At 31.4% G+C, this 26,832-nt stretch overlaps 1 protein-coding gene across 1 annotated transcript; it reads right to left on the bottom strand.

The window, feature by feature from the left end:
* Positions 1–15: 15 nt before the first annotated feature.
* On the bottom strand, positions 16–26,437 carry LOC132702760 (uncharacterized). The gene is made up of 3 exons (XM_060671510.1): positions 26,288–26,437; positions 6,817–7,328; positions 16–172 (listed from the first exon to the last, which is right to left on the bottom strand). The coding sequence occupies exons 1-3, from the start codon at positions 26,435–26,437 to the stop codon at positions 16–18; spliced, it is 819 nt and encodes a 272-aa protein (XP_060527493.1).
* Positions 26,438–26,832: the final 395 nt, after the last annotated feature.

The raw sequence follows: 26,832 nt of genomic DNA, 5'->3' as shown, positions 1-26,832 counted from the left end.
ATAATTGCAAACTTCTCAGCGACTATGTAGAATTAAAATTGCAAATAGCACCTCAATAACACTATCGTCGCGTTCTTTAACACTGCTATCGTCGTGGATAAAACATTGAGCTACATTTTGGTTAATTTCTTCAGTTAACACTGGCTCAGTATAAATCTCAGGGAACACTTTCCTGAAAATGGCAGTTATTTTGTGGTTATCACCAGTACTTGATAAACGGGGCGCAAAATTCATTTTAAATATTTTTAATGTCAAGATGTCATATGTGACTCAAAGCTTAAATGACGCAGACGCTATCACGAAAACCAACTCGGTGTCTCTAATTATTTAGATGGTAAAAAGTTTTCCAAGATATTACAAGTTACTTTTGTCCTAAATATGCCTTACTTAGTTAACTATAAACTATTAACTAAATTATATATAATTCAAACAACACAGCTTGAATGATCTAAAAATAATAACATGGGTCAGTTTGAAGAGTACGAAAGCTTCTTTGCTTTGATTTCTTAATGCAATTGTTTTTTAATTAGTTTGACATTTGAAAACAGGTTTCCACTCACGATAGGATACCAAAGCGTAAATAAATCTTCGTCACTTCAATGAACGTTGCCGAAACGAAAACGAGTCGAGAATGGGTGAACATTGACTCCAAATAAGATCTTCAATGAACGTCAGTAGATATGGATAAATGCATGGTATCAAATAATACAAAAAAGCTACGCCAAATATTTGCTTTGAAGTGGAAAAAAGTGTAAATTTGAATCGATTCGACCGATCCTGAGAACAATTAATTTAATAAAATTTAACTTAAAGTCTTCTAAAATATCAGTATGGGCCTAACGAAGAACTAAAATCGAAAAGCCACGATAAAATGCGGTTCAGGTGAAGTAATGCTATGGGCCTATATGGCATTTGCCGGAGTATGCAATATGCATTTCATGGAGGTCAATAAAAATTAAATATTGATGACAATTATGGGTTCTATCAAGACAATGATCCAAAACACAGGTCAGTCTAGAAGCCATTATTGATAATGAGGGAGGCCGGAACAAATATTATCAAGCGTATAATTTTTCAAAGAAACTTCCACAATCATCCTGTTGGCTTCTTCAGAGCTTGACTGAAACTGCTCTGAAAAAGCTAACAGGTTGATTGGCGAAACGTCAGCAATTTCGACTAAGCAAAAACCGACGCAGGAGGAATCCAGAAGTTTTGTAAAAAAAATTATCAAGCGTATTTCATATTTTGTAGTTTTTCTTCTCTATTTATTTTCTTTTGTTTTTGGATAAAAGTGTATTATATGTATATTTTTTTAAGACTACTAACTCAATTTTCAACTAAATAAAAAGACGCTGAGACCAGTTAGTTGTTATAGCGACTCCATCATTAAAGCTGGGGACACTGTACACCGTGTGCCAAATAAAACGATCCAGTATACGAACCGAAAACCCATAGGAGATACGAAAAAAAGTTTCCTACAAAAGTTTCTTGGACACTCCTGAAGATTGTGAAGATTTGTTGATACAGGGTATTTCAAAAGTGTCCCTCCCACATCATCTTTGTTACGGAGCACCCTGTATATTTCGACATTTTTGGAATCTTCGGTTAAAATAATGATCACTTTCTTAAAAAATTCCAATTTGAATTTTTTTATAGTTTAGGCAGAAATTGAAGTTGTGTGTTTTTTCATATTTTGATTGCCTCATATAAAATTGTGTTGCGACGCTACTGATCCAGGTATTGCAACGAAAATTTAACCGCAGACTAAGGAGATGATGCACTACTCAATCAGTTTGATAGATGCGCCTCAGCTCATACAGGGTATCCCAAATAGATGGTGCCGTTTTGGCGAATTCAATTAACAAAATCGCAAGATTTTCAAATGTAACACCCTACATTTTTATTCAGATATCAATTCTAGGACAAAAAATAAGGTAAGTTTGTAATTTATCTTATATTTCAATTTTACTTACATTTTTAGATATTCGGGTTTTAAGGTCACACCCGTATAAATTCTTGTTGAATTTAAAGCTGCCCACATTAAGTCACTTTTTGACATTATTAGGTATTTTTGAAATAGCGAAGACATGATACTACTTCTTTTAAAGATATAATACTCTAGATATACGAATAAAACCTATTGCTAACAATACAGGGTGTCCATAAATATGTGGAAATTTTGAAAAAAGTTTACTCTATACTACACATTTTAACAGACTTAATAAAAATTCAGAATTCGTATTTAAAGACACATTTAATAGCTAATTATCTAGCTTGATTAAAAATACCTAATAACAAAAATAAATAATTAAAGTTTATAGGCTAACTAACCAAGGTAACAAATTTGAATAAAAAAGTCTATAAAAAAAGTTAACTAAAAATGATTCGTTAATTCGGTCCATAAAGTTTAATTGAAAATGTTCCTTTTAAAATGCTCGTTTCATCTGGCATCAAAACAACAACAAAATATCAAAATATTTAAAAATGTAGTTGGCTAAGACGACACAATATTTTTCTTGACGCATTAAGGTATTAACAAACTTTGACATTTCTGTTTGTTATTGTACATATCTCTATTTAAAAGTTCATAGTTGTCAAATTTTTTATTAGTATATATTTTATTTGAATTTTAAATAAGCTATAGTTTTTTGGGTTAACCTATGAACTTTAATTATTAATTTTTGTTATTAGATATTTTCAATCAAGACAATTAACTAATAATGTTTCTTTGAATATAAATTCTGAAGTTTTATTAAATCTGTTAAAGTGTTTAGTATAGAGTCGATTTTTTTCAAAATTTCCAAGTATTTATGGACCCTCTGTATTGTTAGCAATAGGTTTTATTCGTATATCTCGAGTATTACATCTTTAAAAGAGGTAGTATCATGTCTTCGCTATTTAAAAAATACCTAGTATTGCCAACAAGTCACCTAATGTGGGCAGCTTTAAATTCAACAAGAATTTATACGAGTGTTATCTTAAACACTGAATATCTAAAAAAGTAATAAAATTTAAATAAAACATAATTTACAAACTTACCTTGTTTTTTGCCATAGAATTGATATCTGAATAAAAATATAGGGTGTTCAATTTGAAAATCTTAAGACTTTGTTAATTAAATTCGCCAAAAAGCTACCACCTATTTAGGACCCTTTGTATAAGCTGAGTCGCCTCTGTCAAACTGATTGAGTAATGCATCATGTCCTTACTCTATGGTTAAATTTTTGTTGCAATACCTGGATCAGTAGCGTCACAAGACAATTTTATATGGGGCAATCAAAATATGAAAAAAAAACACATAACTTCAATTTCTGCGTAAACTATGCAAAAAGTATATAGGGTATTCCATTTAAAATAACAAAGTTGACGTCTGGGGGGACACTTTTGGAATACCCTATATCAACAAAATTGTAAAATTTTAAATCTTTAGGAGAGTCCAAGAAACCTTTGTACGAAACGTTTTTTCATATCTCCTATGGGTTTCCAGATCGTATAGGAGATCGTTTTATTTGGCACACGGCGTACATTTTCAGGCATTCAATCTTGTATTATAAACAATCCATATCCAACATAATTTAAGTAATTAATAGAGAAAATAAAAGAATAAAATTATTTTGGTCAATCATTTATTAATTGTTAATAATTAATAAAATATAGCAATCAATTGCCATAGATTTTAGCAAATACAGCGTTTCAAAACAGAGAGCCCGGCAGACACGATCTATTTGTACTTGTATTTCTTCATGAATTACAAAGTAAAAGATAAATATCAATTAAAAAATGCTGTTTGACACTTAATGAACGCAGTTTTTAGTGTTCGAATATTTTAATTAAATATCCAAAAAGAGAGGGACAAATAATGTCCAGCGTTTGAAGTGCTGTATTAAAATAAATTATTACATTAATCATGATAATGATAATTCTCGTAAATTTTGGGTTAACTTAGGTTTTAGTTCTGTATTTACATAAAATGTTTATTAGCATTTAATATAATAATCGTGTTTAATTTTCCTGGTTAAGTGAAAACACCTACTCCTTTAAAAAAAAAAGTTCTTTAGCATTTTTAGAAAAATAATATTTCTCTGTGTAGAATGTAGCCCAAGTGCTCTCTGCGGTACAAATCACCTTTCCTTAGATTAGCAAAATAAGAGTTAAATTTTCTATTATTATTATTAAATTATTATTATTAAGTTTCTTTTTTCGGGAGTTATTTGAATTTCCTTGATTTTCTTATCCCAAGGTTCTACGGTTGCTCCATGATCATTACATTTTTCGTGCCAGGCATTTAGTAATTTTGAAAAAGATAAATAGATTGTATAAAATGGATATTTTCACATTTAAATCTTTCATTATTTCGGCTTTATTTACATTTTTCATCTACGTTAAAACTATAAAGTTTATTCAAAAAATGCTTTGCACAGGTTGTCTGTCACTCACAAACTATAAATTATTTTGTAATAGAAATACAATATTGAAAGGTTCCAAATAAAGAAATCAAATTTCAGGCTTGTGGGTACAATATCGACATTAATTGTGGTTTATTTCTATGCTTAAGCTACTCCTTTCAAAAAAGGACTTCTTAAGTTTGTGTAAGAAATCGGATTCTTTTATCAGTCAGGTATTTCTTTACAACTAAACTAGGTTATCGAGTCTGCTGCTATTGACGGTGCGTCTAAATAGGGTCCATAGTTTTTTTTTTAATTTTGGGCGACCCTTGGTTTCTATTGAAGATGCTTATCTGGTACATGTGACAGGTCTAAATATTTGACTAAATTAGTTTAACAATTTTACTTTCTCTTCTAGGGAAAAATGTTTTACTTTAAATTTGTACTTACTTTTTTTTACGGACTGATTCATTAATCACTGACAGGAACTAATATAGAAGTTTGGGAAAAATCAAATTAAGATAAACTGGACATTACCCTTGATTTCTATTGAAGATGCTTATCTGGTACATGTGACACGTCTAAATATTTGACTAAATTAGTTTAACAATTTTACTTTCTCTTCTAGGGAAAAATGTTTTACTTTAAATTTGTACTTACTTTTTTTTACGGACTGATTTATTAATCACTGACAGGAACTAATATATAAGTTTGGGAAAAATCAAATCAAGATAAACTGGACATTACCATTTCTTCCGCCAGCGGGTGTGATTTAAAAAATAGTAGCTTTTACTGGAAATTTTTGCAATATAGTAAAATAACTTCTTGTTAATTAAATAGTACTATGACGATTTATCTCGAAAACTCAAAAATAAATTAATTAAAAATAAATTCAAACAAGGCGCAAGCAAAAGGAGATATCGCACGCAAAAAAAATAGTAATAAGGAAATTTGATGAACAATTCATTCTCTCCTTTTGTTCTCATTTGAAATCTTACAACAACAAAAAAAAAGTTAATTCTAAAAGATTCACCAATTATATTGCAAAATTTTGCAGTAAACTATCCTAAAATTGAAGAACTTTTGAGATAAAATGGAGATTTTTTTGTTGTTAAAATCAGGGCAACACTAAGAAATAAGCAATAAGCAAACAAAATTGGGAATCTCTAGGCATATTCCAATAAGCTATTATTGTTTCACAATTCTGCAAATTTTGAAAGAAAATGTAACAGAAAATAAAACATAACATTCACGCATTTTTTAAAAGTTTGTTCTGTTTTATATTTAACAGGCAAAACACTCATCTCTGGGTCATCCAAAATCATTGAAGTATTGCAGAGATAAAAAGACAGGTACGACAAGAGATCCATGTTTGTTGTGGCATCTTTAACAACAAATAGATTGGACCAATTATTTTTTGTGGTGGACTAACAGTGAAAAGTTTCCCTTAAGGCAATTTAAACCACCATTTGGCAACAAGACGGTGCTCCACCACATGGTGTTGTGAGACCAATTATACCAAACACACGGACCAATTCCGCCCCCAAATGCTCCAGATTTTACTCCCGTGGATACTTTTTTATAGGAACGTCTTACAGGAAAAGTCTGCCCCTAGAGAAATCTAAATATTAATAACTTGACGTAAAACATTTTATACAACCAATACACTCTCTATATTATCAGAAGTATATTGAAAATAATGGGGGATACATTGAACATTTATAAGATTATTATTACGTGGATAGTATATCGTTTTCCAGTTATAATTAATTTAGATTTGTTGTATTGTCGTATTAGGATTTTTTTTTCTATACATTTGAACTTGCTTATTAACGGCATACTACGCCAAATAATTCCCTGTATTCTCTTCTTGCTTGAGATATGTTGTTATTATTTGTATAAAATAAACGTTTCATTTCAAATGTTTGATTTTCATTATAATAACTTAACAGAATTGTTCAATTAAATAAGTAAATGCAAATATAAACAATATACTTTTTACCTCGGCGAAACGTCAAAATTTCGCACTACCACATTGAAATATTTTTTGGTCCTCAATTTAAAAATTTTGCAAGGTTTTTAAAAATCTTTCAAAGTAAGTTAAACAAACTCCATATTTTTGAAAGCAGGAAAAAATCTTGTTTTTTTTTAAATAATATAAAGAGTGTCCCATTAAAAAATGAGACTTTTTGTATCTATTCAAAAAGAGGGTGGCGAATTATTAGCAAACACCCAGCATATAAGAATATTTTGACTTTCTCGGTAGTGCAAGTACACGGAAATTTCAAAAAAATGGGGTTCAGAAATAAAACAACGCGTAATAACAAATAAATTATTTATGATTTTTTCTATAACCTACGTCAAAATATCACAGAAATTTAAACCAGTCTTAGAAATATTTACAAGTCCTAGGAGTCCATTGTTATATCACCAAGGGCGCCAGACCGTTCCGTCCTTATCACCGCTTTCTTCGGAGGTCAGTTTTGGAGACGCGAAGTGGGAAGGAACTAGGAAAACTATATCACCGCCTTTCAACTTCGTGGGGTACAAGGCGACCCCCACTTTTTTGCAATCACTGGAACTATCGGCAGGACGTATGCAGACGTTAGTCGTTGGGGAATCCCTTTGCGATTGGTGTTCCAACTTGTTCAACTTACGGTGTAAATTTTGGACGTAACTCACGGTCATCTCTAAAATATCGGCTTTCTCCATTTTTGCGGTACGATGTCCGTTTTTTCCCCTGGACTCCTTTATCGTCGTCTTGGATTCGAGCAACATTTGCTTGAGCGTTTCCAAACTGTCGTTAATTCTTGCGCGACGTTTCTTTTCCATCAGAGGTTTTCTAATTTTTCGACTTTCGGACACGCAGGGCGGTCTATCGGTTTTCATTTCTACGACGCGCACTGACCAAGAACAATTTTTACGATACGACTTCTGCTGAACCTAAACGATATATGTCAGATGTCTTGAGATGTTCAGCGTATTTCAAGACGCGCCCCGGCTATTCATCCCCTCTATTTCGTCCTACCTGTTGAATGAATTGTCCCGCTTGAATGGAACCGATCGGGTGTCAAATTCGGACGTGAAAGGGGAATTTTTGGACTTTTTGTGCGAACCGAGTGTAGGTTAACGTCGATGTCTAAAAAAATGCAGCGGTAAAGGCTTTACTTACGAACGAAAATTTTTGATATCCAACAACTTCACTTTAAGTACTGTTGTTAAATTCCAAATTAAATCATGATTCATACAGATTAGACATGTACGTATTTATTTTCTAAAAATGAGCACCATTTTGCTGTGACTCATATAGGACCTTCATAAATACAGTGTAGGCGTTTATTGTGCAACATATATAAATTTTGTTTACTAACTATATAACTAAAATACTGAAATTACCAAAAGTTGGTGTTTCATAATCATATTAAGTGCACCTAACATAATAATAATAATAATAATAATAATAATAATGATTATAATCACAGTCTATATAGGTAATTAGTGTACATTCAGAAATATACATGAAGTCTGGCTGATTCAGTCAGCTGCTCAATATTAACCCAAGTGGAATGAATTCACGCTGGTTTCAAATAACGTATTTCATATATTATTTATATTTTAGCAATGATCCCTAACCTAAACGTATATAGGTGATATTTATGCTTGTTGTATATGTATGTTAGATATGTACGTCCTTATTTTCTAAAAATGAGCACCATTTTGCTGTGATTTATATAGGACCTTCAAAAATACAGTGTAGGCGTTTAGTGTGAAACATAAATAAATTTAAAACATTAAAATTGGCAAAAGTTACTATTCCATAATCATATTAAGTAATTATATATATATATATATATATATATATATATATATATATATATATATATATATATATATATATATATATATATATATATATATATATATATATATATATATATATATATATATATATATATATATATATATATATATATATATATATATATATATATATATATATATAGGTAATTAGGATACATTCAACTTGTTGGCATATGGAATGACTTCACGCTGGTTTCAAATAACGCATTTCATATATTATTTATATTTTAGCAATAACCTAAACATATGTAGGTAGGTAATATTTGTGCTTGTTGTATGGCCAAGTTGTTTTGCATTTGAAGCTCGTTCAACTACTTTATCAACGTGTGGAAAGATTCCATTTTTAGCTTGATCTTTTTTTAATTGAAAAAAAGCCAAGATATTTGAAATTATTAGCTATGATTGCTTCGCGGAACCTTGCAAAATTTTAAAAAAACGACAGTGATTTCTCTCAAAATTTTTTTCACTATGTTAATTGACATAGAATAAACAAAAATAACAAAAGATAGCTAGCCGGCATATACATGCTGGTTGAAGCTCAGTTTTCAATCAAATGATGCAGCCTATGTCGCTTTAGGGTAATACTATAATTTACAACCTAATATTAAGTTCTTAAGTTCAATAAAAACTCAAGGCAGATCTTAACGACTCGAACTTATTTGCAATAAAGCACTGCCTAAAACTTAACCCCCAAAAATCTCAAATTATCATAATCAATATCAAAAATGAAGTCTACAACACATTAGCGAAAATATTTGAGACAAAAAATTGTTCTTTAATATAAAAAATACATATATGACAACATGGATTCTACGAGGGTCGTTCCGCATCAAGTAGTCCCAGTCCGTCTGTTCAGGATATAGTGGGTTAGTAAAAAGTGCCGCAGCCCGCAAGTTTTTTAAAAGTTTTCACAAAATGTTAGTTTACAGGGTGTCCGAAATAAAATTTCCTATCCCCTTAACTCAGAAACTAGGAACGATACAAAAAAAGGTAAATAGAATAGTTGCATAGTTTCATCTATATTTTTTTTAAGTTTTCATATGTTCAAGGTGGTCCGTTTACATGGGGTAAATATCAGCTATCATATTTTAAATAGAACACCTCATATATTGTTGTCTTTTTGGATTCTCCCGGAAAATTTAGATATGTTTCAAGTATAATATTTTTATGTGACAATTGTTGGCACCAAAACGATTAACATTTTTTTGTGTAAGTGAGCTTATATTATTTAATTTTATACAAATTCCTTTTTGAAGAGGTCTATTGTCATATATTAAGTGTATATTTCGGATGTAAATTAATACAGGATGGACAAAAGTTAAGTATAAAAATTAAATTACAAAAAACGTAAAAAGACAATCTTTTAATATGAAAAACCGCTGTTTTTATACTTTTATCCGATTTGGCATTAAACATTTAACATTTTCCTATTGTAATAATGCTATAATACAGTCGAGCAGCACAGAAACGTCACCTTCAAAACACCATCAGTTTGACAGGAGCTCTCTGACATTGATTTTAAAGGACAAAAGTAACGCTTTAACAACAAGCGAATATCAGAGAAAATATCCACAAAAAAGAATTTCAGATAAAACCACTTTTGGAAGAATTGAACATGACTTGAGGAAGCGTAGTGTTTTAAAATGTAAAATAATTGATCAGACGTGAAATATCCTGTGACACAAGCAGGATTATAAATTATCGCCTAACATGTGTAACTATAACATTTACATTATAAATTTAAAAATAAATATATGAAATTCTAAAACTCAAAGTAAGTGGTTCACATGACCCCCATCTTCAGCGATACAAGTTATATATTAGTTCAAATTTCCTAACTGCATTCTCTATCACCCCACTTCACTAATTCTGTTTTCTAGAGCAATACTATCGTAGCTAACTAATAACAAAATTTAACAGTCTTGTTACAACAGGAAAATTTAAAATTTTTAATGTGAAATCGGAGAAAACTATACAAATAGGTTATTTCCATTCGAAAAATAAATACTTTTTACATTTTCTATAATTTAGTATTTGTACTTTATTACGTAAAAAATTCCCACTATATGACAAAATACCACCTTGCATAAGCAATCTTTCAGAACGAAAAAAGACTTAGGCGTCTTCAATTAATATGATCTCGAGAAGACCGTTGCTAATAGGGTGTAAAAATGTATTAGCAAATTCAACACTTTTAAGAAACTCACAAACGAAGATTAACGTGACCTTTCAACTAAAATTAAGATGTTTACCGTGAAGAAGTGAGAATTTTATTATGACTGTTAATACCAATTACATTACACTCTCCATTAATTATTTTTTGGTTACCTGTTCCTTTTCTTATATTATTTGGTTAATTAGTTTATTAAATTTCCATGTAAATCTTCTTGCAATTACTATTTAGAAATAGTAATAGAATATCAAATTTGTGCTCTAAAAATTCTAATATTAGTACATTAAGTAGAGCAAGGTTCATATATCACTGCAGTTACGAACAGAAAACTTCCCAGATATTGTCTACTTTATAATGCATATAAAAATAACCAAAGAGACAGCCGAAAGCAAAACATCCAAAAATGTGTATTTAAATATTTCCCGAAAGGCGCAGTTTATTTTTCTGCGAGTAAGTTGGAGTATTTTAAGCAGTCAATAATAAGCCACTTCCTGCCCGTACAAACTGGTACATTGTGCCGTTTGAAAATATCCCAACAAAAAGAGCGCTATTTCTTTCAAAAGTACGTTCCCATTCATGAATCGAGTACCTTCGCCCACCCCTTGGAATTCACTAGTAATGCGAAAAAAGAACACAAAGGAATTCGATTTACTATGATTTCTATACTACACGAACTTGAAAGTTATTTGGATGCACAAAAGTCACGTATTGTGTTAGTCAGGAGGTGCCTCACGCTAAGTTTTTCCCCGACGTATCCCTGGAAGTGAGTACCATCGTGCCAATCAATTTTCAGCAAGGTGTTTTAGGACATCCAAGATTTTACTTTGTCAATTTGTATTTGTAGGGCTTCGTTTGCTATTTTAAATATTTCCTTTTAAATTAACTTGTCAAAATCGAAATTTAATTTAAACCAGGTTCTTTTTAAAAACGTTCAATTTATGAAAAAAAGTCATAAATAAATAAACTGTTTTTATAATTTTACTAATAATATAAATAATAATATACTTATTCAATAGATAACGATAATTATAAATTAAAAATTAATCATATTCAAAGTATATCGACAAAAATAGACAAATGAAAACATAACATTTAAAAAAAATTAAAAAATAGCTTATTTGATTTTTACACTTATTTGTTATAACATTTCACTTTTCTCTAAACCTTGTATTCTAAGAAAGATTTATATTTTTTAGTAAAGTCTTGTTTTTAAAAATTTTTTAAACCGTTGCTTGAAAAAATAATTGCCTTATCGTAATACAGTTTTACAGGGTGAGTTAACAAAAGCGTATACTTCAATATCTCGCTAGTTTCAAAAGTTGTGAAGATTGTTAAGATTCACAATTTAAAACCATTTTAAAGTATGCATCAATGAATATATTAGTTTTCAAAATAAACGAATATATTTGGATAATTTTAAATTGGAAAATCTCGATTTTCTAGCACACCATATATATTAATATTTTTTCTGAAGATCTTAAAAACACCTACAACTTTTATTGTGTATGTCATGTACCTATCTTTAATACTTTGCGATTTATTTTAATTTTTAAAATATTTACCCTTCTTTCTGTCTAAGACTATTGCCAAAGCATTAGTTGGATATCACAAAATTACATTGTCAAATTTTTACCTGACAACTGAGTAAATAAATTCGTAAAATTTATTGTAGTAAATTAAAAAAAAGTATGAATTTTCCTAAAGCTGAATTAATAGCGAACTTGATCATTTTTTTTATTTCTTTAATACATTTGTTTATGGATAAAACAATCGCGTACCAAATCTCAAAACCCAATATTTAAGTTGCAATAAATAAAGTTGAGACTTCCTGCTACTCCTTTTATACGACACTAAACACGCGGGAATGATCGTGACGTCATACCGCTGGTTTTCTATCGATACGGCGACATGTTATGAAGCTATTCTCAGCTTATAGGCCAAAAATATTATATACTTTTATTTTTGGCTCGTGTAAAGGTATGTTTGTATTGAATCTACCACAGTTTGTATTTGTGCTTAGTGAGCTTTACATTAGAATAATGGAAGTAACACAAAAAAAAATTACAAATCCTGCCATCGTGTTTGAGTACAATTCTTAAAACGCCAGAAATAACTTTTATTCGTCTACCAGACAATAAAAAAGGCGTTTTATGTTAAAATTATGCTCAATTATCAATCAAAATTAACCTTAATCGTGCAAACTCCTCGAACTTTCACCTATCCTATTGCAGTCTCCATAGGAATGGCTTCCTGATCTATTTAAAATAAAAAACACTTTAAGTTATCAATGCCAATATACCTTAAAATCAGTATTTAAATTTCAAAATCCTTATTTTTTTTGTTGAATAATAAGCTGATTACAATTTCAACCAATATAATGGTTTAAAACTAGTGGCTAAATTTTCTATGAACATCCCTTTTAGCTTTAACACCGAAGAAAGAAAGGAAAAGCAAAAGAAAAGCTTTCGGTGTTTTGTATGTAAGATGTAACCATGAACATATCCACTAAACGTAAATTATCAGATTGACCTTTTAAAAAAATCTGCTGTGGTCATTTTCAAAACTTTATTTTTGATTTTTGCTTATATTTGTTATATAGAACTCCATTTTTTTGTGAACTGTGGTTCTTTTAATAGTAACTTACTTTTATAGGCAATATTTTTCAAATTAAAATTTTCTTCAAGTTCCTTATTGATATAATTTATATACTGGGTGGGGCGGAAAAAATTGCTTTGTTGGCAGTAAGACTTTACAAGATTAAAACCTCTTTTTCCAGACTTTCTTTTTTTTTGCTATGTTGCTTATAAGTGAAACTAGTCAATATTTTTTGGGAAGTTCTTATCGGATTAAATAGTGATTTTATTATAGATATTTTAAGTTCTTTAGGAGAGTTTCCTGTTTCAAAAGCTAACCAATCTGATGCAGAAAGTTCAGGTACTAGGTGAAGAATCATTCGTCTCAAACAATGGGAAAGCATGAGCGGTATTAACTAAGAGCACTGATGCTGAAAAAGCTAGATACCCAGTCGTTGCCTGTAGGCCAGGATAATATCTTGAACCGATGCTAACTAGGATCAGTCAAGAAAAATGTGTTTGATAATTGAAAGCCTGCTCACTTAAAAGGATGAAAAAACTATTTACTAGCAAATATATCTGTCCCTTTAACTAAAATTAAGATTGGCCACCTTTACAGAGAAAAGGGGAAAATTTTGGTCACACCATGAGACACAAAGACACAAATATCGCCTATTACAGCTGGTGTCATCTATTAAATTATTCAGAAATGGAATAAAATTAAAATTTCTTTCCTAATAGTAGCAAATAAGACACTGAGAACAGGCCTCAGGGCAAAATAAAAAAGTAAGGACAGACGCCGTAGAGACAGACTTGGACATTAGAGAGATTAGAAGACGCACTAAGAAAGAACTTTAACTGTTGTTTTTAACGAGACTTAAAATGTTTTTCAAATCAAGGAATCAATGTAACTATATAAATAAAATGGCAGTTGGTAATTATTTTCACTGTAACAAAAAGATGCGGAAAATTTCATGATTTCAAATCTTTTTCCTGCTCCATTCTGTATAATAACTTTTTCTACTCCTTTTCTTAAAATACCTAATTCTACACCGATCTAGGGTGCGGAAAGCGTTACTTTACCCACGTGAGTTTCATCTCCCACAGATCCCAGCCACTTCGGGCATTTTCGGGATATTGCCGCACGGGATCCGCAATCGGATGTTTTCGGAGATTTTACCGCACGGCTTGAATTTTGACGTTTGTCAATTCTGACGGTCATGTCAGGGTCGTGTTCTTTTGCAAAAATATACCCAAAAACTAACGGTCGTTGCAAAAGTATAGTATTCAACACGTTTGGTAAACTTTTTAAGTCACTCTTTTATTAATATACTATTTTCCACTTTATACCGATCTAGCATGCGGGAATCGTCACTTTACCTCATGAGATGCTTGTCCGAGAAACTTCGGACATTTCGGAGATATTACCGCAAACTCGTGACAGGAAAAAAGTGTTGTAAAGCAAATAAAGAAAAAGATCGATAAATATGCGGTTGCGATATTTTACCCAAAAACCTAGAGTAGTGAAGTCTTCCACCTTATGGATAATTCTATGGTGAAAACAACACTTAATGTTAAAGAAAACGTGGATATTGAAAAATTTCACAAGCTGAAATAATTCTCTGTTAAAACCATCCTAAAATGTCCAAGGTATTTACTCAAGACAATTTATAGAAGACAAAACTATCTGAAGGTTAAAGTACATTTTTTTTGATGATAATCTTATTTGTTTTATTTTTAGATTAGGGAATATCGTTATTGACCTCTTTTTAAGTCGTTTTAAAATTGGGTATTTTGGTATCTCTGTTTGAATGTTTAAAGCAAATCTACGGAATTAAAAGGCAAATGAACGCCGACAGGCCTTGTTCAGTGTCCTTTCGGTTCAATTATTTCTTTTAACATGTTTTTCTTACACATAATGCGTTATTTGAGATGCGTTTGCATAATCTCCTAATAGTGGCCTTCCAACTCACCGTAGACAGGAAGTGGATAGTTTTGGAGATGACCACACGATATTCGAAGTATAAAAAGGCTATTCAGATAAGCTTTATTTGTGTACTTGTATCGTATTTCGTTTTAATGATGCTTACCCATGTCGCACAAGAATGTATTTTTTTAAATTTCTAATCCGAAAATTGTATGCTGTACTTATAAGAATTCTCATAAAGCTCTACAACTACAATAAACTACTGTAGTTGAAATTGAGGGAGACAAAAGACGGTACAGCAATAGTCAATATAAATTAATTATAATATTAAAAGCGACTAGTTTACATTGATATATACAGGGTTTCTCACGGTGACCGTCCATTACAAGTTCGATGAGAGAAAAATATACATTGTTGTGAAACTTTGTATATGGAATTTTCGCTTTTACAATGTTGGCGGTTCTACCCGAAATCCGTGGCAATATTGATTTTTCGAATTTAACATGTAGCTTTTTAATTCATTTTCGAATTCAACATAAAAATTTAAACAAGTTCCACTAAATGTTCATACAATTAACTGCCATCTTGTTCCCTATTTTTTTTAATCAGTTAACACTTTCACAGGTGAGAGCTAATGAATGTACTTAAAAACTGTTAATATAATATCAACAATATTTTTTATAGGAGACGCCAAAAAACTGCACTTTTGAAAGAAATGTCAAATGATAGAAAGTGGTTTTCTTAAACGCGTACCTACATGTTTTTCAGTTCCATTAACTAGGATAACAAATTATCTACAAAATGATAATATATGTCTCTATACTTATTTCTTACCGTTCTTTAAGAAATGAAAGATATTCTCTATTGTCATAACAATTTACCTGTTAGACGTGCTTATGAAGATTACGCGAGGTTGACCATGGCTGGCTTTTATTTTAACCCATCATGCAGAAACGTATTGTAAAGGTGGCAAGGTGAAACAATAAATGTGCTTGATGTGTATTTCTCAGTAACAAAAGTGCGAAACATTATTTATGGGAGTTGATTTTCTATTGTTCAAAGATGTCTTGGAAGATGTCTTGAAAGTAAGCTTGATTGAACTTTAATTCCTTGAACCTTCTGAATTTAGTAGGATTCATAGTAGATAAATATGGATACTTCAGCAGAAGAATATGGATTATATTGCAGACTTTCAATACTACAAACTTAACGTCATTCAACCTCCAGACCTTTTCTTGTAATTTTTAGTCAGGAAACTTCAATTACTTGACACCTGATAATACGTGTGCGTTAAAATAAAAGAAAGCCAGGGTCAACCGCGTGTAATCTTTATAAGCGCCTCTAACACGTAAATTATGATGGGTGCCTGTGAAAATACAGAATATCTTTAATTTTCAAAAATCGGCATAGGTATAGGAAGACGTATAATCATTTTGTAGATAATATGTCGGCCTAGTCAGCGAAATTAAGAAAAATATAGGTGTGCATTTAAAAAAAATGTCTTTTGATTATTTCTTTTAAAAGTGCACTTTTTCGGCGTCCCCTGTGTAAATTAATTACTTTATCGAAGCGGTGTTTTAAGAGAAAAAAATCGATTTTTTTTTGCGAATAAGATATCAGATAGGATTTCGGGGAGAACCGGCAACATTGCAAAAACGAAAATATTTTTGGACACTCCCTGTGAGAAATCGATTATATTAGAAAACAAGAAAAATTCATAAATGCCTAGTATACTAATTATTTTTAGATATAACTCTAAAATTTTTGTTAAAACAGTTTAATAAAGTTTTTAAAGGGGTCACATATCATAAGAAGAAATTATATACCGGGTGTGCCATTTTGGGTACTTTTGTGGACTATCTATGTTATTCTGAATAAAATTTACATAGCTCCCTTAGTGAAAAGGTTTCAATTTAGGGATTCTCCTCCTATCGCACTTGTTTTTTTTTTCTGAGAATGCAGTATTAGTATTATTAAATTATAATGAATTATTTCTGGAACATAGTTTTTGTTTTTGAGTTAGTTTTAAGTCAAATACCCTGTATATTTGCAGACTATTAATTGTGGCTCTTTGCAAAAATAAGAGTACATTATCTTTTTGAAACACTGGAGAAAATTTAAAAATACGGGGTGTAAACTTTCTGGGAAAACGGGACTGTGTCAAAACGTAATATCAACTCTGATTATTTAATTGGCCAACCTATGTAATGTTGATCATTATCTCCAGCGGTTTTGGAGATATTAATTATTTTCCATATTTTTCGAATGAAATAGACCCAAATTTATTCTGATTGCGGAGTTATATTATTTATATTGTTCGGAAAGCTGAAATTTTAGCTGCAACTTGTAGAAGACATGCTATTTCACTCAGTTACACAAACTGACAAAATGAAAAACCCCGTTTAATATCAAAAATTATAACAGACAGTTTAAAGGGCTTTCAATATCGGGTAAGGTTTTTGAAATACAAGCACTTCATACTGATAACAGTTATTGTATTGACAATCAAATGTTTTATTTACGACATTTAAAAAGTGAAGAAAGGACGCCTAATATTAATGGAAAGATTTCTATCATTTGCATTTTAAACTTTTTTGTCGTACGTAGTTATTGCTTCAAAACAGCCGAACAATTGAGGTTAGAGTATTTTTCTGAATATACATTTATAGGAAATTGAATTATCTAAAAGTTTTGAATGAAAGCGCAACACTGGAAAGGGAGGAAAGTTTTGAATAGATACGAATTATATTAGCAAATATTATATTATGGCAATGTGCAAAATCTTGTAAATGTTACAGCCACATAATTTTTATTTAAAAAATTATTTTTAGTGATTTTATGTGACCAAATTTCCCGTTTTCTCAAAGCTTCTAAGGATCTATCAATGTTCATGAATAACAATTGGTAGTTGCAAATTGCTAACAGAGAATTGCCTTTCTTAATAACTTAGCAAGCAGTAAGAAAACAATCATTATTAAAGGATAAAATAGATTTTTAAAGTTGAAACTGAAGACAATTAATGCAAAATTGTCACTTTTTTGTAATTCCATGATAGAAAAACTACTGGCCTCTGCATTGCATTCTAGATAAATACAAGAAAGCTTTTATTTATTCAATATGTTAAAAAATAACTGAAATATGCAGTGCGTCACAAAATTTAAATACACCAAAATCGGAATTTTCAAATTTTATGGTGGGAATGATTATTCATATATTTATTATTATGTTTATGTATGTTTTGTTAATGTTGTTTACTAATGCGGCTTAATAATTAATTGGTTTTACTGTCCTGAAAAAAGTTTTTAAGTGTAAGCAACTTTGTGCATTTATCAAGGCATACAGCCATTAAATAATTTTCCACGCCATTCAATAGACTCTGAAATCGGTAGTCGGTTTTCTGAGAAACGAAAAAACTGTTAAACCGAGGAAGGTTTCGTTTCATCGACAACATCAATTAGAAGCGGTTACCCTAATAAGCAAGGAAATGGTTTTACGACATTTCTTTTACTTTCTGACCTTGCTCACCGAACATGTATTTATATTCAGTACCTTCCTGAAAATAATTATATTTTTTCCAAATAGTGGCGAACCGAACAAAATCAGACAACCAATATAAATTCAAAAGTTGAAACAGACCATTTTCCATGTCTGCAATACACAACGTAAATCTGTCACACTTTGTCTATACTAAAAAGTGCGTTTAAACCAAATATATTTGATTTATTTTCAATATTTGTCTCCTAATACTATTACATTTTACATTAAATTACGATTAAATTATCACCGATTTTCACAAAAGTAATAATCAGATATGTGGTTACATAAACTTTTATCTGCAATTTCGAGGGTAGGATACGTGAATGACTACTTTTTAACCTACTTTTTACGCATTTTTGAACTTACATGCTTTAGTTAATTCCATACTTAATTAATAAACAATTAACTACTGTTATTAATATTTATTATTGTTTCGTTTACCAAAAATGCGATGCTTGCAATAGTTCCGTCAAAGAAAAAAGCTAGCAATAACAAGCGCGTTAGCCGGAAATCGATAAAACCATAAATATAAACCATTTTTAGATGATCTATGAGTGCTGTGTTGTGAGGTTCCTCGGCCAGTCGACTGTTGAAATCTCCATGGGTGAATTATTAATATCTGCTTTAGTTTTGGTTAGTGGAATTCAACTACAGCGTGTTTTAGTTTCGACGTGGCGGCGTACCGCTATTCGCAAAATAATGGTCTAATTTTTTCAGGTTTAAAAATGGTATTGTGCAGACAATCTACCGATAAAACATTATAACTTTACCGCGTCAGTAAAAAGTAGTGAAACGCTTAAATAACCAAAATTGCCAAAGTTGGAACGTTAAACTTCAAAACCTGAGGGTTTATGGACATACAAAATTGAAAAATGCAGCAGTGTTGTCCCATTAATCACTGTTAATAAAAAATCTTTATATCTTAGAATTTTTGAGGATTTTGAGTTTGCCGTTGGCATTTTCGAATTCTGCATGTTCAAAACCCTCAAATATTGAATTGTATCGTCCCAACCTTAGTAGTGTATTAGTTTATTATTTAATTGTTTTTTAAACTGTGATATTTTAGGGATATTGACTATTCTGGTTTGTATTTATACTTATCGATAGGCGGTTTTACCTGTGAAACAAAAGATTTATCTTTCTCAGTCAGAAAGTTTTAACCATGTGGTTAACAAAGGTGAGGAAGAACATAATGCAGCATTGGACACATCATTATTTTCCAGCTTTACGCTTACTTTTTGTAAGCATTAATTTTGTACCGCAACTTCTAAATTCTCTTATGTTTACCGCGTTACTATTGCAGAATTTAATATAAATCTACATACTATATTGATGACATACAGTATTTTAATTGCCGATTGGAAAGATTTAAATTCATTATTTGTTATTTTATTTTTTCTTATTTAATCCAAAGTAGCCGATTCTGGTCTGTAATAGTTTTTGAAAATGGAGAAAATTCAACCTATGGCAGCAGAATGTATGATTTAATATAGGATCCTGACATATCTTCAATTTTTGAAACTGCAATTGGTGTTCGTGCATTTCATCTGCCAGATCTAGTTGCAGGTCCAACAAAACCGTGGTCGTTCGTCAAACTAAAAGTTTTAGTATCAGTTCCAGCACATGGGTAATAAAACAAATATGTAAAACTATATAAGGAAAAAACGTACTAGCATTGCTGCAATTTATATTAAAAATGTTATGGTTTGGTTGGAACGCCAGAAAAGTTCTAAGTGGGTGAAAAATGTGTTGTCTGAAAAAGGACATCCAGCTTTTAAGAGAGTTGTCAGAAAATCATTTTAGAAATTGCCAGAGAATAGATGAAACCACATAAGATAAGACTACATTATTTTATTTGTATTCAATAAATCTAATTTAAAACGTTCTTGAACAAATCCTTTCCGTTGAGATAATAAAAAAAATGTGCATTGAAATGAAAACTAACCAAAACCAAGACCACTAAATTTTACAATACTGATTGTAATAATGGGTTGTACCTCTCTCCCATTAAGAAAGGAAGCATAGAATGCGTTCAAAATTATGATAAAAAATTAATTTTCTAACATAGGTTTAAATTAATGAGGTAGCATATGCCACAAAAATTTGTTAAATTAATTTGCGCCCCACTGTGCTTGACCTAAATTGTTTTAAATAAAAGCAATATTTATTTATTTACATTACCATCTTCGAACGACAAAATTTAATACATATATGAAACAGAAAAGGAGATAAAACATTTTTAGATAATTTTTGAGTGCCGTTTTAAAGGGTTCTTCGTTCAATCGACTGTTGAAATCTCCATGCGTGTAGGTGTATCTGCTTCAGTTTTAGATAGTAGAATTCAAAAATAGTGTATTTCAGTTTCGATAAAACATTATAAGTATATCGCGTCAGTAAAAATTACTGAAACGTTTAAATATCTCCAAAAGTGCCAAAGCTGGAACGATAAACTTCAAAACCTGAGGGTTTTTGGACATGCAAAATTGAAAAATGTAACAGTGTTGTCACTGTTAATAAAATAAAATCTTTCCATCTTAGAATTTTTGAGAATTTTGAAAATAGCAAACTTTGCTATTGCTGTTGGCATTTTTGAATTCTGCATGTTCAAAAACCCTCAGATATTGAATTGCATCGTTCCAACTTTGACAGTTTTAGATATATTTAGGCGGTCCTGTACTTTTTACTAACCCGGAATATTGGAGGTCCCCTGTAATGGACTCCGATAATAATGCATTAGTTTGTTACTTAATTGTTGTTAAAACTTGGATATTTAAGTGATATTTCAGGGATAGGTGTTACCTGTGAAACACAAAATTTATCTGTCTCATTCCGAATCCTAATCGTTAACAAAGCTGAGAAAGCAGAAAAGAACAATTTAATAAACATAACACATCAATATTTTCCAGCTTTATGGTTATTTTTTTGGGTTTAAAATATCGTTTGTCTCCTATTAAACAAAAAACATATTTTCTTAAAATTGTAGACATTTATTTTGCACCGTGATTTCTAAACTCTCTTATGTTTACCGCGTTATTATTGCAGAATTTCATAGGAAAGCCATAGCATATTGATGACACACAGTATTTTAATTGCCGATTGGAAGTATTTACTTTCGTTGTTTGTTATTTTATTTTTTCTTATTTACTCCAAGGTAGCCTATTCAGGTATCTAATATTTTTTTTGAAAATGGAGAATATTCAGCCTATGGCAGCAGAATGTATCTTCAGTTTTTGAAATTGCAATTGGTGCTAGTGCATTTCATCTGCCAGATCTTGTTTGGGGTGCCAACAAAACCGTAGTCTTTCGTCAAGTTAAAAGTTTTAGTATCAGTTCCAGCTCATTGATAATAAATGTGTTTCGAGTTAGTAAAAAAATATACCCAAAACAATATAAGAAAAAAACGCACTATACGCATGGTGCAATTTATGTTAATAATGTTATGGCTTAGTTGGATCACCCGAAAAGTCCTAAATGCGTGAAAAATTGGTTGTCTGAAAGAGGATATCCCGCTTTTATCATTTTAGAAATTGCCTGTGAATAGATAGAACAACATAAGATAAGTCTATATTAATTGATTTATATTCCATAAATCTAACTTAAAACGCTTTTGAATAGATCCTCTCCGTTGACATAATTAAAAAGAAAAAGTTCGTTGCAAAGAGATTCAGATGTTTATTTTAATATGTTAATTATACGTTCTCGTCGTGCTCCGAAGGATGTGGGCAGATACAATGTACAGGTAGTCTGAGGCTCAAGTAAAAGAACTGGGAGTCTTGCGTACGCGCGCTTTGTCGAAAAAATTACACGCTTCATCGCACGACTGAACCAGTAACGAGGATGTACTGGTTTATTTGACGCCTCACGAAAAATGAGCAGATTCTATACTCCGAATTTGCCGAATTTGACAATGTTTTAAACCCTATATTCAAATTTCTTATTGCATTTAGTTTTTATCTATAGCGAAAACTAATAAAAAGTATGACGAATGAAATAAACATAATCGCGCTGCCAATAAATAATGCCTTTATTTGAGCACGTCAAAGCAAAATACAGTTAAGTGAGAACAAAAAATGGCCATTTAAACCACAGCTCATAACTATGTAACAAAAACTTAAATTTTTTGTACTTCAAGATTAGTCTGACAATTATTCATGAAGAGCCGTATTAAATGAGAATACCGTTGAGGACTTTTTAATCTGGACTGGTAGAGAATTAAAAATTGTTACAGCCTTGTAAGTAAATAAACACCAAAAAATATGAATAGTATTTTTTGCGTCTAGATTTGTACCTATATTCAAAATATATTTACATATATTTTGCGTAACCAATTACATTCAGGATATAGTTGCGATATATGATGGAACGCTACAACTAAACTTGATGATAGGTTAAATCACAAGTCCCCAAATAGGAACTTTAGTTTTAAATGACATTTTTGCAACACCACTGACACATGGTTTGGGAATCTTGAGCTCGTGTCAATTTTTTTCAAATTGAATGATCTGCAAAGTCACATCATTTGACGAAATATGTAAATTAACAGGCTTGCTACGATACTTGCTAAATATCATAAAATCAAAAATTTTGTTAAAACTATACTGCTGAACGGTGTGATGACCCCTTTTGAGAGGGACTCACTGTTGATAAACGTATCACTAAATTCACTGCAGACCCGCTAGCCCTGGAACACCCCAGTATTCAATTGGTTTTATACTATTTGTTTTTATAAGCAACCGATTCCCGAAAATAAAGGAAATTACAAGACAGTTAAGCTCTGAAGAAGCCAACAGAATGATTATCGAAACATTAGCTACTTCGATTCAACAACAACAGACGCAGGAGGAATCCAGAATTTTTGTAAATAATAATCTGAAAGGCTGTTTATTATTTAAAAATGTCTTTTTCTAGCTCATCTAAACTTTTAGATTATCTTCTTTTACCTCGCCTAGTTCAGTTTTTCCCTAGTCTGACAACCAGTTCTATTTTTAAGTGGTGACATTCTATCTTGCTCATTGCAATGCAGCTATCTCGGCGGCTGACAGAAGAGCTTAGAATGTAAAATTTTACAGAAACTTAATAATACATTGAAAAATTCATCCGTCCTCTCAGATACTGAGGATATATATAGGTAAAACATAAAAGTAACAAAATCTAAAGTAGTAGTCAAAACATTAATATAATTTATAAAACGTTGCCTCAAATGGTATCATCAAACTAAAACCAAAATCACAAACATAATACAATATATACCTACTACATTCTCTTACAACGCCGGCTATTATTTATCGGATGCACCAATTAAATGTGGAACAAATAAATAAAAACGTCTTTAATTATTTAGACTGTAGTTCTGGAAATATTATTACATAATGAGTGATGGTATCCAACTAGGCTGCACTTATACAAACATCCTAATTTAAAGAAACGCTTAGCAGTGCTTAAAAATATAAACAAATAAATGAAAGGAGAAGGCAGGCGTCAGAGAAATATCAATAATTAGAGATCTTATGCAAGCTTGTGACGGATTAAAAGATGATTTTTTAATTTATTCTTAAAGATGGTTATGTTTGCAGGGAATTTGATGTCGGGTAGTAGGGAATTAAAGACACTGGGAGTATTATAACTAAACGATCTTTGAGTACTAACTTATAAATTTTTATAATAAAATAAACGTTTTTTCAAATAATCTACAAGTACGGGGTTACTTTTGCAATCTGTTTATATAATTTTTTTCCCTTTTTCGTGCATTAAAAACTGTCCCTTTTAACACCTTCGATTTTTAAGTTTGACAGTGCTGGGTTAATCGGGACCTTTGAAAACTCATAAAAACAAAAATTTTATTCTAAAGGGTGATTCAATAAGGGATTCCACATTAAAATAATAAAAAAAAACTCGGAAGAATATAAAAATATACAAACATTTTTATTTGTCATTTTAGATTAGTGTATTACAATTAGGTATGAAAGATGATATCATTCAAATGACCCCCGCGACTCATGTGGCATGACGTAATTCGTTTATTGAAATTTCCTATCACTTTTTGACACAATTCAGGTTCTATGCCGGCTATTTCGCGTCTAATCTCCTGTTTCAGCTCTGGAATAGTGTTTGGTTTATTTCTATACACTCTGCTTTTTAGATACCCCAAAAAAAAATCTTGGGGAATATGCGTGAGATAATCCGACCAGGAAACTTGCCCCGCAGCAATTGCATCGTTTCTCTGGATGTGTGACAAGTGGCTCCATCCTGTTGGAACCACAAATCTTCAATGTCCATACCTTCCAACTGCTTCCAGAAAAAATCAGATATCATGTTTCGATAGCGAACACCATTAACCGTAACAGCGTTCTCCGCATTATCCTCGAAAAAAAAGGCCCAATTATTCCTCCGCACCAAAAGGCGCACCAAACAGTCAGGTTTTGAGGATGCATTGCTTTTTGAACAATCTCTTTTGGATTTTTTTTTACAAAGTCACCAACGTGAAAATGAACCCCTTGTTCTCGTATCCATTCTGCAAACAGGCGGCGCTGTTGATGATCTCGAGGTTTCAACTCCTGAGTTATTTGGACTTTATATGGGTGTAGATGCAAGTCTTTTGTTAAAATTCGCTGTGCGGTTGAATACGTAAGGCCCACTTGCTGCGATCGATCACGAATCGATATGTTTGGATGTTCGGCTACACTTTCGCGAACAATGGCAATATTTTGATCTGACCGACCTGTACGAGCACATTGAGGGACTTTGAGGTTAGTTACAGATCCAGTTTGCTCAAATTTCTGAACCACATTCCAAATTGTCCTATCAGAAGGTCGATTTTGCGCGCCGAGAAATTCACGTAGAGCCCGAAATGCATTTTTTCTTGATCGACCATTTTCATAATAGGCTTGCACAATTTTTACGCGTTGTTCAGTCGTATATTGCTTCATGACTAATTTTGTTTATATTTTGTATATAAATTCAGTGGCGTTTCAAAAATATTTCAGATTGTAATGTGGAAACGCTTATTGAATCACTCGTTACAAACATTCAGATTTGGACCTAATAAAATTTTCGAAATCCAAGTCTCAAATATGCCTTGAAATTGTTTGGAATCCAGAAACGAGATAGTTAATAATAAATTGCTTCATTGCTTTAACCGTTGTATACGATAGATATAGAAAAGTTAGATATCTGACCCAAAAAAATCTGTTACAGCCAAAATTATTCGTTAAAATAACTGAAGACAATATACAAGGCTTGGAGTGACACTGGTTAGTAATCAAAGCACGGAAGTGTTTAATTTAAGTTTTAATTTGTTAGAAATTAAGATGAAATTTTGCTAGTATGCATTTTGCTTAGCTGCAAGCCTTTTTCTCAACCTATTTTTGAGGGCCAATAGCGTTCTAGAAAAATCTATTAAAGAGATATTTTCATATTTCAAATGCTCTTTTCGACGCATTAAGGAGACCCCGTCTTCGGAGATTCAAATTGTGGACATTTGAACAGCGATAAAATGACCTTGGCAAAAACACGTAATCGCCTCTTGCGTTCTGCTCAAAACAGGCTAACTATTTTGTTTTGAACAGAAACTAACAAAACCATAGAAAGTATGTAATCTACACTAAATATAGCGTTAAATCTCAGAACAAGTAGTAAGTAGTAAACAATGGACTGAGCCCATACCGTAAGAAATCCGGAGCACCCTTTCGCACCTTTAGGGAATAAGAATATGCTCACACAAAATGTTACGCTGCCGCAGCCTTTTCGTAAAGTTGATACCGTTGATAACATACTAATCCGTGGTGTGAAGCTTACGTTTTCAATACATTTAATCACCTTGAAAGTTACGTACCGACGCTCTTTTCTGGTACGCGCAGCATGAATTTTCAAACAGTTCCTCGGCGATCTGTCGGTAACGTTTGTCGTGTTTGTCACACTTGGATGGTTTTTTTTTAACCTGTTCCCGAAACACGAGACTTGATCCTCGATTGAGATCGACCATATTGGTTCAAAAATTCATATCAAAGTACACGACTGGGTATATTAAATTCGATCGAAGCTGCGCGATAACTCTTTACCAGTCGTCGGGTGATAAAAAAAAATTCACGCCCTTGCTTAAATAATACCCTCGTATAGTTTGACCTGGATCATTTCCTTCCGAACAATAAAGTCATAGCCTGAGCTGTATTAATTTGTACTTATTTGTGCCTATATATTACAGTGTGTCCCACTTAAAAACTGTATACCCTTGTTTTGACCTACTATCCTGGTCAACTGGGGTTTACAAAAGAGAACAAACAAAAGAGAATAAATTGGCAGCGAATTATTTGCATTTGAATTAGAAAATTAATCAATTTTCAAAATAAATATTAATATTAATAAATTAATTAATGAATT

The sequence above is a fragment of the Cylas formicarius genome, unplaced genomic scaffold (genome assembly GCF_029955315.1).
Source record: "Cylas formicarius isolate icCylForm1 unplaced genomic scaffold, icCylForm1.1 PGA_scaffold_6__28_contigs__length_40554024, whole genome shotgun sequence".
Lineage (NCBI taxonomy): Eukaryota > Metazoa > Arthropoda > Insecta > Coleoptera > Brentidae > Cylas > Cylas formicarius.
Note: the sequence above shows the minus strand (reverse complement) of the source record. Positions and strands in the feature narration are given on the sequence as shown.

What these genes read in the sequence shown, in the direction of transcription:
- LOC132702760 (XM_060671510.1), bottom strand. Translation starts at nt 26,437, where the DNA reads ATGGTCGATCTCAATCGAGGATCAAGTCTCGTGTTTCGGGAACAGGTT. An exon ending in CGTACCAGAAAAGAGCGTCG is followed by an intron (nt 7,329 to 26,287) that starts GTACGTAACTTT and finishes TATATCGTTTAG; the next exon opens with GTTCAGCAGAAGTCGTATCG. An exon ending in GGAACGGTCTGGCGCCCTTG is followed by an intron (nt 173 to 6,816) that starts GTGATATAACAA and finishes TGCCATTTTCAG; the next exon opens with GAAAGTGTTCCCTGAGATTT.